Genomic DNA, 13,507 nt, shown 5'->3' with positions numbered 1-13,507 from the left:
ATGATGACGCGGTGTTTTCTCGATCATGACTGTACCATAGCGCAACATTCTTCCCTTTCCCATCACTGGAAGTTTTGGGCCTCACTGGGATCCATCAACTACGTAGCTTGTACTCCATCGTCACATTCAGAATGAATGGCCGTCTATTTGAATGACTTGCTACAGATAGCTAAATTGCTCAATCAATACACACGTTTGCGCGCTCAAAACAGTATAGTAATATCGTGAACCTCGTCGTGGCATAAGCCTAAAAGGATTGTCTTGGTAAGTTGGACGACAGCAATGACTTTGCGATGTTGGAGACATTCTACGAGAGTGATTGACTCAGCATTTCAAGACTTCATGAGCATGTAAAACTCATCAAGAACTCGAAAGTTTTGTTTATTACCTGAGGCCCATCGACCTCTATGAAGGTAGTAATCCCTTGTCGCGATGGTAATAATGATGCTGTTAGAAACCCAATAAATATCAACCCTGACTGAGGGGTACGTTAGATCTATCAAACATGAACACACTTCATCAAGATTTCTGGGCAATAAAAGCCAAGAATATGAGTTACCTTGGTGTAGTGTGAGAGCATTGGCACAGAGCTCTTGGCGTCGTCTCAGCTGAGGCTGATCAAGTACCGTGAAATGCGGACCCACCCATATCAGCAACCAAGCAAGTGGATTCTTGTCTCAGCATGCTGCTCTTGGCAGACTTGGCTGCCAGAGATTGCGGAATCCAGACGCCAAGCGTCCGCACTCGTTTCCGCTTTGTGAGCTCGACTTTGCCTCCATGTAACCTGTGCTCGCTGGGCATATGGGGTAGATGTCCACTATGGAGACATTGTACCTGGCCCAGGCTGAATCGCCCAGAGGCCACTGCATCGGCATTCGATCTCTTGGCGCTTGTTTCGGGACTTGATCGATTGTTTCAATCCTCCGACTTGAATACTGGTCAACGCTGGTACAATTTGCTGGTACTAGGTGGTTAGACGTGCAGAGCTTGACAGCCAAGCCTTCAAGAATAGCTACTGGACATGGGATTGACACCTTTGGAATACTTGGCCGCCGGCAGACACTGAAGCCGTGCGAGGTGTATGAGTACTCCTGGGAACATGTTGGCGTAGGTGCCAAAGCATTGCACATCGTTCTTGTCATAAATTACGTTCATCCCATCTCGTTCTTGTCCAAAGTTTCTTCCTTCTCATGTGTTGAGCTGCGCTTCACCTATCGATTCGTTCTCTTCGTGTTTTGATCTGGTATCGACTTTGTCTTTATTACGATTATCTTTCTTTCCAGTCTTCGGTACATAGTTATAGTCTTTCCCTCACTTCAGTCGAGCCTTCCAATTACGTTCGCTTCGTCGATAAACCAGTCAAGATGCTTGTCAGATACGCTAGCTTAATCGCTCTCGCAGCGGCTCTTGCCCAGGCTCTTCCTCTGAACATCAATCTTGGCGCGTACTCTCCTGCCTTGGTGGTTGGTGATGGCGAAATCTCTTTCGGAGGAGAGGCTGGCGCAGAGGCTCTCATCAACTCGCTCGAAGGTGCTGCTGTGAGTGGTGCTACCGGTGCTGCAAATGCCGCTGCAGCCCCTGCCGCCGAGCCAGTTGCCACAAATGCGGGTGTCATTAGCGAAAAGGTCAGTGAACTTCATATGGCCATTCCTATCATCGTCATAGCTGCGAGGATGTAGTATAAATTGTTGACAAGTAATACTAACAGGCGAGTCTCCCCGTACCAGGCTCGAGTAAGGAGCTTGACCCTCGCTTGAAACGCGAGGAGATATCAGCTCAGCCCCAGAAGCGCGACCTCGCCGGCTTCGACCGGGCTTTGACCTATGCTGAGGTCGGTCTCGAGAAGGGCCCCAAGATCCAGCTCGGTACACCGGCGTCTGGTGTTGGAATCATCGTCGACAATAACCAAGAGGCAGCCGCTCGTGCAGGAACTGGGGTTGCCGAGTAGCGGCGGATGTATTACAATTTCGGGGGCCTCAGGGATTGTTGGACATTGGTTTGCTGTAGGCGTAGGACAGTTGTGTTGGACTCAACTTTGGGGGAATACCACAGATACACTTAGAAGATGGCGTTTGGTAACATGACGTGGTCCCGATCTATCCGTTCAGACTCGCATATCTAAAGTGTGTCTTGTTATTATTGCGAGAACAATATATATTGGTCAAATGGTTACCTCGCTCCGTGCATCTAGTAAACGCCCTTAACTCAAGTCAACGGTTATGCAGTACCAGCCAATGACACTTGTTAAAGATTCCAGTGAATTGTCCAACTTATGCTCTTGCGAGCCCTGTTAGGAATTATTACCGCATACCTCCCAAAGAGTGTTAAGGATGCTTACCTGGGCGTTATTAGGGCTGACATGGCGGTTTGTCTGGGCGGACTCGATATCGAGCTGAATGGCTAGTGGTACGAAGAAACTTTACATTGCTGCTATCACGTCTGACCTTGTGAATCCTTCTTTCGGCAAAAAGAGACATAAGCTAAAGGTCTGACATAAGACTGCGTTTTCCCTATAGATGCTTGGTAATTTGCCAAGCATCTTCGTGGGAGAATCTGGGCAGAAGCGCATATAAGATGCGCTTTCGCTTGTATTTTCGCTCATGTCATAGATTGAGATTTTCCAGTCTTTTTATTCCAGTCAAACAAGTCTATAAGTATCTCTCCCCAAACAATTATACTGCTGTCGTTCCAAGATGAAAACAACCACTGGAAGCTGTGTTTGCAAGAAGGTGACTTACGAGTATCAAGGAGAGCCGATTACAAAGGCAAGCAATTGATCTAAATTTCATCAATCTTTACAGATTTTAATTGTATGTGTCAGGCCGTGTGCCATTGTTATGAGTGCCAAAAATTGACCGGAACGGGCTTCACGTACAATTTCATTGTACCCAGAGAGAACTTCAAATTCACAGCAGGCACGCCCAAATACCATTCCTTCATTCAGGAGAGTGGTGCAGAAATAGGTTATCGTTTCTGTTCTGATTGCGGCTCGACTTTGATGAAAGAGAGTGAGGCAGAGTCATTCAAAATAGTATATATGATTCAGGCCGGGACAATTGACGATCATGAGCTCGTGAAGCATAAACCAGATGTTGAGTTATGGACTTGCCGTAAGGCAGAATGGCTTCCTGTTTTAATAGGCGTGGAGCAGAAGTCAGAATTCTAGGATATCAAATGGCCTACTTTCTCGGAACTCGACAGGCAGTCTGTTTGCAAGACCTGTTCGCATCCTATCAAATTGAAAATGCAGCCTCAGGAATTTTTTACAAACATTCACGCTTGATTATTACTGATGATGATGGTATGATAAACGTATCAATGCCAACGGCCTGTAAAAGACCCGTCCTGTGACATCCCTGCGACCTTATAGGTATGCCTGCATTCTCTGCATGCCGATCTACGAAATTTAGTTGACTAGTGCATAACTCTGGCTCACTACTCCAACACCATCTTTGTTATACAAAGCCAGAAAGTGAGTTTGATCTTTGTTGAAAAGACCTGGCCAATGGGCTTGCGTTCCTGTAACCACGCTGTTGCCCCAAGTCTTCCCTCCATCAACACTGGTGATGACCTTCATCTGAGCACCGTCAGACTCCGCGTTCGTGGTATCCTCATTGGTCATGAAACTGGCGACTAGCGTGCCTCCCACGTTCAAGACTTGCGGTGCAATAGCAGTTCTAGTATTATCGCCTCTCGCGGTGTAAAGACGACCTCTCTGACCCCAAGAGTAACCGTCATTAGTCGAGAGCACGTAATCGATTGTAAATCGACCAGCCTCAGTATTTTCGAAAACGCAACTATGATCAATGTTAGCAAGCCGAGACCTTAAAATTTTGCATCAAAACTTGCATGAGGTTTCCATTAGTATCGATTGATGTAACACCGGTCATACCATCCCGAGAGGTCAGACCTTGGCCGGATACTGTAATTGCATCAGACCAAGTCTTTCCTTGATCCTTAGAGTATCTCATAAGATTATCCTGGTCATTATCGGCATTCTCGGAGGAATAATAGCACTGCAAAGTTCCGTCATTGGCAAGACGCAGATAAGGCTCCCAGAGTCCATTTTTATATGTCGCTGCAGCTCGTTCGTCAACCTGAGATAAGAAGTTGAATGTTTTGCCACCATCAGTAGAGTATGAAACTGTGATGCGATAATACGAATAGCCGCCGTTGGATTTATCATGGTTCCGGAATGCATACAAGATTCGACCGCCAGGCAGTTGGAATGGGAACGCGTTATCAATTTCATGTGTTGCAGTTGCCTCGCGGGCTACATCGCTAATAGCCTGCCACGAAGCAGCGCCGTCTGTAGATCTGACAACTCGAAGGACAGTGTCGGTACCGTCACCTTCAGCGTAGCCTCCGATCATCGAACCATCATTCATCGCGCTAACTCTAAAGTAACTCCCCTGGTTGTCGACAACCACAAGCGCTCCAGGCTGGGAGACTTGTCCAGGAACTCTTTTCTCAATAGCAACTGGTGAGGCATGGCCAGGAATGATTCGAACCAACAGTGCTAACAGAAGTGATGCCGTAAGCTTCAGCATTTTGAATAGGGCTCTATTAGTGTATGAATCAAGTCATTGGCGAAAGAAGATCGAGTAATTAGGTTAACGACTCGGACGCCATATAAGTGTTTGTAGGTGATGCATTGTCACCTCGGAAGACGCGGGCATGATATTTCATCTGTAACGTAGCGTTGTTGGTGAAAAACACCACAATGGGGTGACGAATCCTTCGAGATCCTGTCCACGAAATACTGGGGTACGTTGTGGCAGTGGTGTTGGAGGAATTAGGGCCGATCTGAAGATCTTGTTGGGGGTAGAATCCGCAGATTCTAATCCTTTATGAAGTGGTTTCAAGGAGCTTGACATGATCCTCCGCCGGGGCGATAAATGCTTTTCGAGTACGAGAAATTTCGTCAAGGGTGAAAAGAATATGAAGCGATATCTAAAAAGAAGCTTCGTACGTCCTGCCTTTCTCTCCGCCACACTGACAAATGTAGTATTTCCCTGGCCCAGTCCGAGCTTAGATAGGCTTCTGAGTTTCAACATATAAATTGTGTTGCCACCCATTACAGTTACAGGACTCTAACGCTAAGCAAGAACTTTAATCTTAAAATCATCTTAACATCACCTAAGAAGAAAAAAGATATTCCATTCTTGAAAGGCCCGAACACACTCTGTTTAGAACCCCCGAGATATCCCAGAATTGACCGTTATCTCCACCACCACTAACCCAAACCACCTCTAGCTTGGTTTAACGCAGAACTCCTCGGCGGCATGGACGAGGTGTTTAGTATGATTGGCTTGTATGGGAGCATTCTTCACAAGTCACGAAGTCTGTCTCGCAGACATGGTACCTATCGGTAAGGTCGCAGCCGTTTGACGAAGTATTAAATGTAACTCTGGCAGAGGGGGGATACGAGCGAATGTGCGTTATGAGTCACGAGATCTCCCCTGCAACTTTCTTGCTTTCTATGATACATTTGAAATCCGACCGACTTCCCCTTTGGCAATCAAACTCTATCTAGCCTGGGGCAGGCTCAGCTCGTGCTCCAAGCCTTGTTTAGGGGGATGAAACAAAGTTTAGTTCTACGATCAATAACTGATTATGAAAAGGATGAGATTCTAAATTTGTGGAAGTTAACAGGCCTGCCAAAACCCAGTACCCCGCCTGCAGCACTGACCTCGGGTTGACTGTTTCTTCGCTGGCGTTGCTTACCAATTGCATCTTGGGCTAGCCCTCAGGAGGATTGACATTTGATGCTGCGGTAGGCTGTTCAGAGCCTCAGGCGGCTCGTAATGGAGGACAAATCCAGCATGACGGTATCGGCTAAATCGATAAATTGCCAAGCAACCCACCCAAGAACCCTTAACCTGGAAGATGCTCATGCTAACACGCAGATCATTTATTACTTGTCTCGAATTGGCGAGAATTTTGTACTGCCCAAGGAGCATCTCCATGCGCACTCTGCTAAAATCATGACGACCGAGCAATCCGGTTTACTGGCTGTATCATCACTCTTCTGTAGCTTGTGAGTCTCGGTGATCCGCTATCCTGAACCTCTAGAATGAGATGAAGTAAGGAACCCCTTTCAAGTGGGATCTTCTCCCTCAGAATCATGCATGATTTCTCTGCAGGTGGAACAGTGACCTCAACCTTGTCTCCTTTCCCAGGCTGGACCAGGATATCAAGCGAGGAGACTTCTGGCGTGTGATATGTTTGTGTTGCACTAGGCTCGCGGTATTGAAACCAATTGAACGTTAAATCATCTCCGTCCGGATCCCATGAGCCTGAAGCATCTAGAGATATGACCGAACCCGCCTCTGCCTCGATGGTAATCGGAGTGAATCCGGTGTCCCCGTTGATTGACACAATGGGGTGATGATTTGCCTTCCCAAAGTCCGAAGTCAATGTCCATTTCATGCGGGCCGCAAAATCATCTTGAAAAGCATTGCGCCAGCGCCAAATTGTGGCATGATTCGATGTGTATTTCTGGCCGTCTTTACCCAATACCTCGTCTGCTGTATCGGCTTGGTGGCCTTGTATCGCGAGTCTAGAGTCGCTGCCGACATTGACAGGTATATATCGCCCTCCCCAAGACCCATACGACGGCTGCTCTGGCACACCAAGCCCGTTCTGTATCAGGTATAAGAATGTCGGCGTGTCTCCCTCAATTATATATTCGAAATCGGGGTAAGCAGAGCCTAGCGGCCCTATCTGAATATTTTCTCTGACCCACTCTGCAGTGATCTTCGAATTGTCAGGGCCGCCGCCGTCAAAACCACTGCCCGAGATACCAATCCAAGTAGCATTGCGGTACTGATTCCATCCGTGAACGGAGCATATATAGAAAATGTCAGGCCATTGCTGGCGGATCCATGCGCCAGAGTCGTCCTGGTCAGAGATCGCATAGACCCTGAGCTTCGACCGTAGTTGGACGGCGTCAGATCGATGGCGAATCTTGAACAACACCTGTGCCAGAACATTGGAGCCTCCCCAGAGGAGCACCCATAAAGGATCATCCTTAGGCGCTAAAATACGCTCCAGGAGAAGTTCACCGCCATGGCTCAAGGGTATCTCGTCACCTACAGCACCCATGCCGTAAACCTAGCGCAAGCAAACGTGGTGAGAAATGTCTCGACTCTGGGTTCGGTAAGGGTAAATATGACTTACGGCAGGACCAGAGCTTACGATACTTCTCATATAGTCGGCGGTGGGATAGGGAAAGTCTGGGTGGACATGGCAGTTGAGATTCTCGATGACTGCTTCGTAGGCATTGATGATCTCATGAAGCTTCTCAGGCGCAACTTTATCTCTCAGCCATGTTGATGTGGTTGCCACAACACCCTCGGTGCAGAATTGATTTGAGTATGTGAGATAGCGACAGAATGATTCAGCGTCGTCAGGTTCATTGGTGATATCCGTCAGGATGAACACACGCGGCTTGGCAGGAAAGGGCGAGAGATCAGCAGCCATCATAACGCCCGTCAATTCGATCACTTTGGGAATGGACTCAATTCAGTGCAACAAGTTCTCTTCACAAACCAAGTGTCTTCACAGGGACTTTATGAGGGCTTCTAGTCTAGGATAGTTTCCCCAATAGAGAAGCGCGAGGCACCACGTTACGGGACATGCTAAGGCAGAACAAGGAATCTTAAGCGCCGGTTGCCGGTGGGGCGTCCGCTGTGGAAAGGGGGGCTTCACCCCTCAATAAACGCCTGCTAGGCCTCTCATGATCTCTGCCGAAGTCACTTACCATGCGTAATGTCCCCGCTACCAACCTGCCTAGGCACTTGTAGCGCAACGACTTATGGGCAGTGCTGGCAGTTAATCATCGCCAGGCTTCAATTGAAGCTCAAGCTCCAGCAAACTCCAGCAAAGCAAAAGAGACAAGAGCTCCTACTTACGCATGATTCCTCGTCTAACATCGCGGGTTGTCTCCCTTCGTTTACCCATTAGGCCAGCGCAAAGTGGGAGCTCTTGAGTAGGTATAGCTTTCCAGACCGCAGGAGAGAACTGGATTCTACTGCATTGAGACGAGGAATATTTCTGCCAGATTCAACTCAACAGTCTGAATGGATTTACCAGGCCAGAGAAATAGGAGGCCCCGAGAAGAGGGATGGCTGACAGATATAACAAGTTCGATTGCTTCTCGGTGAAATGGCCCCTGTCTGGGAGAATATTGGAAGAATACGGGTGCTTGGCATTCCTGCCGCCCACTGGCTATTTCCCGAGGCCCACAATCCTTCCACTACACGAAGTACCATTGAGTGCCTGTTTTGCCTGCAAATTACTCCTTTCATCACCACCCACTACACATGTACGACGAGGAGAACAAATGAATGTGGATCTGCCCCAAACCTTAACTCTTGGGATGGCAGATCAAGTTCCTTCCCGAAGACTTCTAACGGAGTTCATCTCCTTGTTTCCACCACAATGCCCGCGTATAATCCTGCACACCCTAACAGACCTGGTGCTCTGTTCTAGAAGCCCATTTGTCATGTGAATATAAGATGTCAATTAAGAATGATCAAGAATTAGTTCATGGCAGGCTAGCAGTGTCTTTTCTTTGCGACTCACATACGTTCCTTCAGCCATTATGAAACTCACAGCTTTGCTTTGCACGCTTTTTACGATCTCATCATCCGTGCGAGCCACTCCATTGGTCCAAGCACGGGAGAATGATATAGACAAAAGGATCAGTCAGGTCGCGGTCCTGATATACAAAGACGCCAACTTCGAGAACGGCGAATTTTTGCAGCTGTGGAGTTCCATTTGCCGTAAGTTATCCTGAGAAGATTTGGAAGCCGCATGGCTAATTTCGGGACAAAGACAACCTCACCGGCGAATGGGATAACAACATCAGCTCCGTGTATACATATGACAAGTTCTGCATGTTTTATGAGTACGTATTGCGCAAAGGAGGGATATTCTCAAAGTGAAATGCAAATTGCTAATCGTTATTCTCCGCCTAGTGAACCGAATTGCCCTCCAGAAGGCAAGCGTTGGGGAGCACAGGGACAATATGCAACTATACCTCTCGAGCATAACGATTCGTTCAGTTCGGTACAGTGTTTAAGTTGATGATGGAACTCTTGTTTCTCTGCCTTCTTCAATGTCACCCTAGAAGATGACCTAAATTACAACACTGTCCACTAGACATCAAATGTCCAACTCAAACAACTTAAGGACAACTACGACGTGATATGCATTGATTATCTTGCTTCTATTTGGTAAAGTCTCCATTTATTGTAACAAAGTCATGTGTTAAATCGCAAGTCCAGCATGCCCCCTCCTCGACATCAAGGTTAATTGCTCTTCCCCGTCTCTCAAGTCTACGACAACCTCGACGTCCTCTTGATCCATGAGGTGATTTACTATCTCTTCGTCTACGCGTGCACGTATTCCCTTGTCGAGAAACTTGACGGGGTTGCCGTTGTGGGCAGGAAGAAAGGTGATGGATGTAGGCTCCGGCACAATGATGTCTTTTCCTGTGAAGTCCGTACCGGCCAGCGAATATCCTAGTGCAGCTAGGATGCCTCCCCATTTAGGATACTTGCCACATATAGCTGTCTTGACTAGAACAGATCTTGCGATCACCAATGCAATGACTTTGGCGGCTGGGTAGGAAGGCGAGCCTCGAACGCGGATGGTTACAAACTTTGTTGCACCCTCTCCATCTCTCACTACTAGCTTTGCCATCTCTGCCATGAACTCGATTAATATTCTCTGAAACACAAGAAAATCTTCGGACTGCGGTGGAGCAAATGGTTGAAAATCAACTTCGGTGCCCCGGCTGCGCCATTGGCAATCATTGCGACCATGTCATTGGTGGATGTGTCACCGTTAATTGATATGCGGTTGTACGATTTGTCTGCAGCAGTGCAAAAGTTGTTGCGAGGCGACTAGAGTAGCAGGTGCATCTGTACAGATGATGCCAAAGGTGGTAGCCATGTTGGAATGGATGATTCCAGCGCCTTTGGTCATGCCGGCAATTCTGAAAGTAATTCCTGGCGACGATGGAAGGGTAAACGTTCGCGAAGCGACTTCAAGGAATGTATCAGTGGTACAAATACCCTTAGCAACGTCAAGCCAGTTTTCGTGTGATTTTTCCATGTGTTGATGAAGCCTTGGAACATTTTGGACGATGTCATTGATAGAAAGCTTGAAGTAAGCATGCATGTTCCTCTGATGCTACGAGGATCAGGTCAGGTTGAGATTTGTTGGTAGGCTTGATGCCAACATTGATGCTACCAACGAGAAACCCCTTCGGGTAGGTGCCAGATTTTGGCACGAACCGTGCTTTGTTTTAGGATGGGAGAATTGTCATAGATGACAAATTTGGAGAAGTAACGGGCACGGCTTCGAAGAGCTATGCTGTGAGCAAGAATGCCACCGAATATTGTTACATTGAGGATTATATTGGGCTAGGGAGGGCTTGTGGAGGAGTTTGTGCATGCTCTTACCTTCGATGTAATTTATTAGGAGATTCTTGCACAAAGTTCTATCGTCGACACAAGATGTAACTTCTTGGCCGTAAGACGACAATAAGTAAAATTATCATCGAAGGGATGAGTCAAGGAGGGAGACATGGGTGGCCATAACCAAGTCCGCGCCTTATTTCATATCATGTCCGAGAACACACCAAGGATTCGTCAAATAAGTTAATGCAATGGATTTGTCGGAACTAGTAATTTTTGAACTAAGGCTTCATCTCTGTGTGTGCAACTGATGTCCATACAATCTCAATTCAACCGTTTCTCATAATAGGAAAACCGAGCGCTCGCTATTCGTGTCTTGGTACATGGCTTGATGTGAGGGGTGAGGTGAAAGAGTGTAATTGGATTGGTCCACGGCGCAGCGACTGATGACGTTTTTTTTTTGCCGGCCAATTTGATAATGTCCACACCCCTCTCATCCTTACTTTATCAGGAAACATTCCATCATAGGATTAGAAAAACTCCGATTAAATACCAGAGTCGTCCTGAGGGAACACCTCGCTCGCGGTGTAAACGTCCCAGGATGAGCACTGGTCCATGAATATATCAGTGTCTGTCAGAGTGACAGAAATGTCGCTCTGACTCTCTACAAATTCAAGAGACAGGCCCTGGCTAGCGTGCCAAGCAATGTGGCAATGTACAAGCCATGCTCCAGGGTTATCGAGTTTAAATGCAATGGCAAGATACCCGTTACCTGGTAGTGTAGCAACATCACGACGAGGCGGATTTGCTGTGTTGAAACTTGATGTAGTTCCGTCAAAGACGCCTGTGCTCTGAGCAAGAACCCAGAAGTCATGGCCGTGGAGATGAATTGGGTGAGAAAGCCTATCGGAGGTCAGAAACAATGACACAGCTTAATTCTCTTGCACGACTCACCCTAAGCCTGTCTCATCCTGAATTACCAATACAGCCCATTCTGCATCTGTAGAGGATTTCTAGTAGAGTGTATCAGTCCATGTTCATGCGAGGAACGCTTTTAGAACTCACATCAACGGCGACGACGTTGTATTCAGTTGGGAAGATCGACTCGTTGTTGAAGATCTTCAACAAAGTCGGGCTTGCCCAATCTAAGTATAAACTTGTTGTGTTAATGGTCCATTTGAAGTATTCATCGAATGTGAAGCCTAGAGCCTCATTGGCTATGATAGGTATATTTGTCACGTCGAGGGACAGGTGCGGCACCAGACTGGCGAGAGCCTCGTCACTGCAGCTGGAGGATTCCTCCACAGAAGTAGTAGTGGTCGGGTCATCAGTGCTTGATGAATCGTAACGCACAATACCTGTCATGCCGTCTGCGTTGTCGTTCGTAGCACAAGCTGTAGTCCAACCTGCTCGCAGCCAATAGTTGCCGGGGTCCGCGTTCGCTTCGACAACGACATCGTACCGCTGGCCAATGTTGATCAGAATACTATCGGCGGTGTATGGAACAATTGGAACAAGATCGTTGGAAATGACAGTCAAACTGTGGCCATCGATGGAAAATTGAAAGTGACCCTCGATAGCGACATTGACAACGGAGATTCTGTATTTCTTTCCCGCCTCAAATGTCATTTCAAACTTTGTCCCACCACCGACACACTTTGCGTCAGTAGAATCGGTACAATCAAAGGTGTTAGTCCCATTGATAAGACCATTTTCCAAGGTTGGAGGGGCGCCCAACTTTGCACTGTTCCAGAGTCTGCGATTTCAAGGTCAGCATAATTATTGTATAACGAGCTTACAAGGCCCTTAGGCCAGGATTCAATAATAAGGTTTCATGAAAATTAGGAACAAAGTTATTGAACATGATGTAAACTTTAGGATGACAACTTACGTGAACGCTTCAATATGACTCCAATCTTGAAGAAATAGAGATCCGAGATCTTCATCATAATCAGCAGTCGCTGGCCCGTTCAAGATCATAGGTCCGAATAGTCCTTCTGCGTATTGTAGACTGAAGTGTGAGTGATACCACGTGCCTCCATCTGTTGCACGTCACTTAGAAAATCATCTCCTTAAATGGGGAAAGCTATCAATAATCCAGAAATGTTCTCAAATGACTTACACTGTGTGACGCGGAATTTGTATGTAAGCTGCAGAGTTTTAGTACATACTTATTTTAGCATTTTAATCATAGATCTTGGCCTTACAGATTCGCCGGGGGCGATTGGACACTGCGTCACCCCAGGAACTCCATCATACTCAACGCTGTTTAGCTGTCGTAAACCGTGCCAGTGAATCGACGTGCCATTATCCTGCATGTTGTTCGTGACGTGAATAACGAGATTATCTCCCCAGTCTGCTATAATGGCTGGACCGGGAACAGTGCCATTGAACGTCATGCAAGTTCTCTGGTAACCATCAGGGGCACAGTCTATGCTCTCAACAGAGAGCCAATACTCTCGCGTGATCCCGGTATCAGGTGTCTCCTCATAATCTAAGCCATTTGTATTAGTAGAGTTTTATTGAGACAGAAGAGCCGATAAAAGTTTGCAGTTGATGTTGCTGGTATACGATCTTGGTGTCAAGGATAACAATGATTTCTAAACCTACAGTTGGTATCGATAGAGTAGTTCCCCCAACAGCTACGAGAAGTTGCAGTGTTCTCGCATGACTGACGAGACTTCAAACTGTGAAGTGGCAGTTTGTCCTCGTTGGACGTGAAAGGAATGGAAAGGGCTGAAGAGCCCGAAGCGAGTGTAAGTGCATAAAGAAGGAGTGACTTCATTTTGATAAGGATGTGAAAGCTGGTTCCTTGACTTTGACTATCGATCCGATGGATGAGGACAGAGATCAGCATGACCGCTGTGAAGAGATTTCTTGACTTTATATATTCAGGTGTTTCCCATAGCTGGCACGCTGCCCCCTCTCATCTTCCCCTTCCATCCTAGGTTGTTCCAATTTGAGCAGTCGTTCTGGAGGCATCGTTGGTGGAGGTTGTACGAATAGCCCATCTCGCGTGGAGTAGATGGGATTTGTGATGATCCACCTTTCTGTACGGGAGCTCCGTGCTCTGCATG

General features: G+C 47.1%; 2 protein-coding genes across 2 annotated transcripts; one reads left to right on the top strand and one right to left on the bottom strand.

Moving 5' to 3' along the window:
- Window positions 1-1,364: 1,364 nt before the first annotated feature.
- Window positions 1,365-1,948, top strand: UCRPA7_8139 (hypothetical protein; the record flags this gene model as incomplete). The annotated part of the gene is made up of 2 exons (XM_007920658.1): window positions 1,365-1,625; window positions 1,709-1,948. 2 exons carry the CDS (start codon window positions 1,365-1,367, stop codon window positions 1,946-1,948), a joined length of 501 nt encoding a protein of 166 aa, XP_007918849.1.
- A 9,027-nt stretch (window positions 1,949-10,975) lies between these two features.
- On the bottom strand, window positions 10,976-12,410 carry UCRPA7_8138 (putative laccase precursor protein; the record flags this gene model as incomplete). The annotated part of the gene is made up of 4 exons (XM_007920657.1): window positions 10,976-11,333; window positions 11,385-11,443; window positions 11,496-12,186; window positions 12,322-12,410. 4 exons carry the CDS (start codon window positions 12,408-12,410, stop codon window positions 10,976-10,978), a joined length of 1,197 nt encoding a protein of 398 aa, XP_007918848.1.
- Between the last annotated feature and the right edge of the window lie 1,097 nt (window positions 12,411-13,507).

Source organism: Phaeoacremonium minimum (assembly GCF_000392275.1).
Source record: "Phaeoacremonium minimum UCRPA7 unplaced genomic scaffold PA7_03_scaffold_580, whole genome shotgun sequence".
In the NCBI taxonomy this organism is placed as follows: Eukaryota; Fungi; Ascomycota; class Sordariomycetes; order Togniniales; family Togniniaceae; genus Phaeoacremonium; species Phaeoacremonium minimum.
Note: the sequence above shows the minus strand (reverse complement) of the source record. Positions and strands in the feature narration are given on the sequence as shown.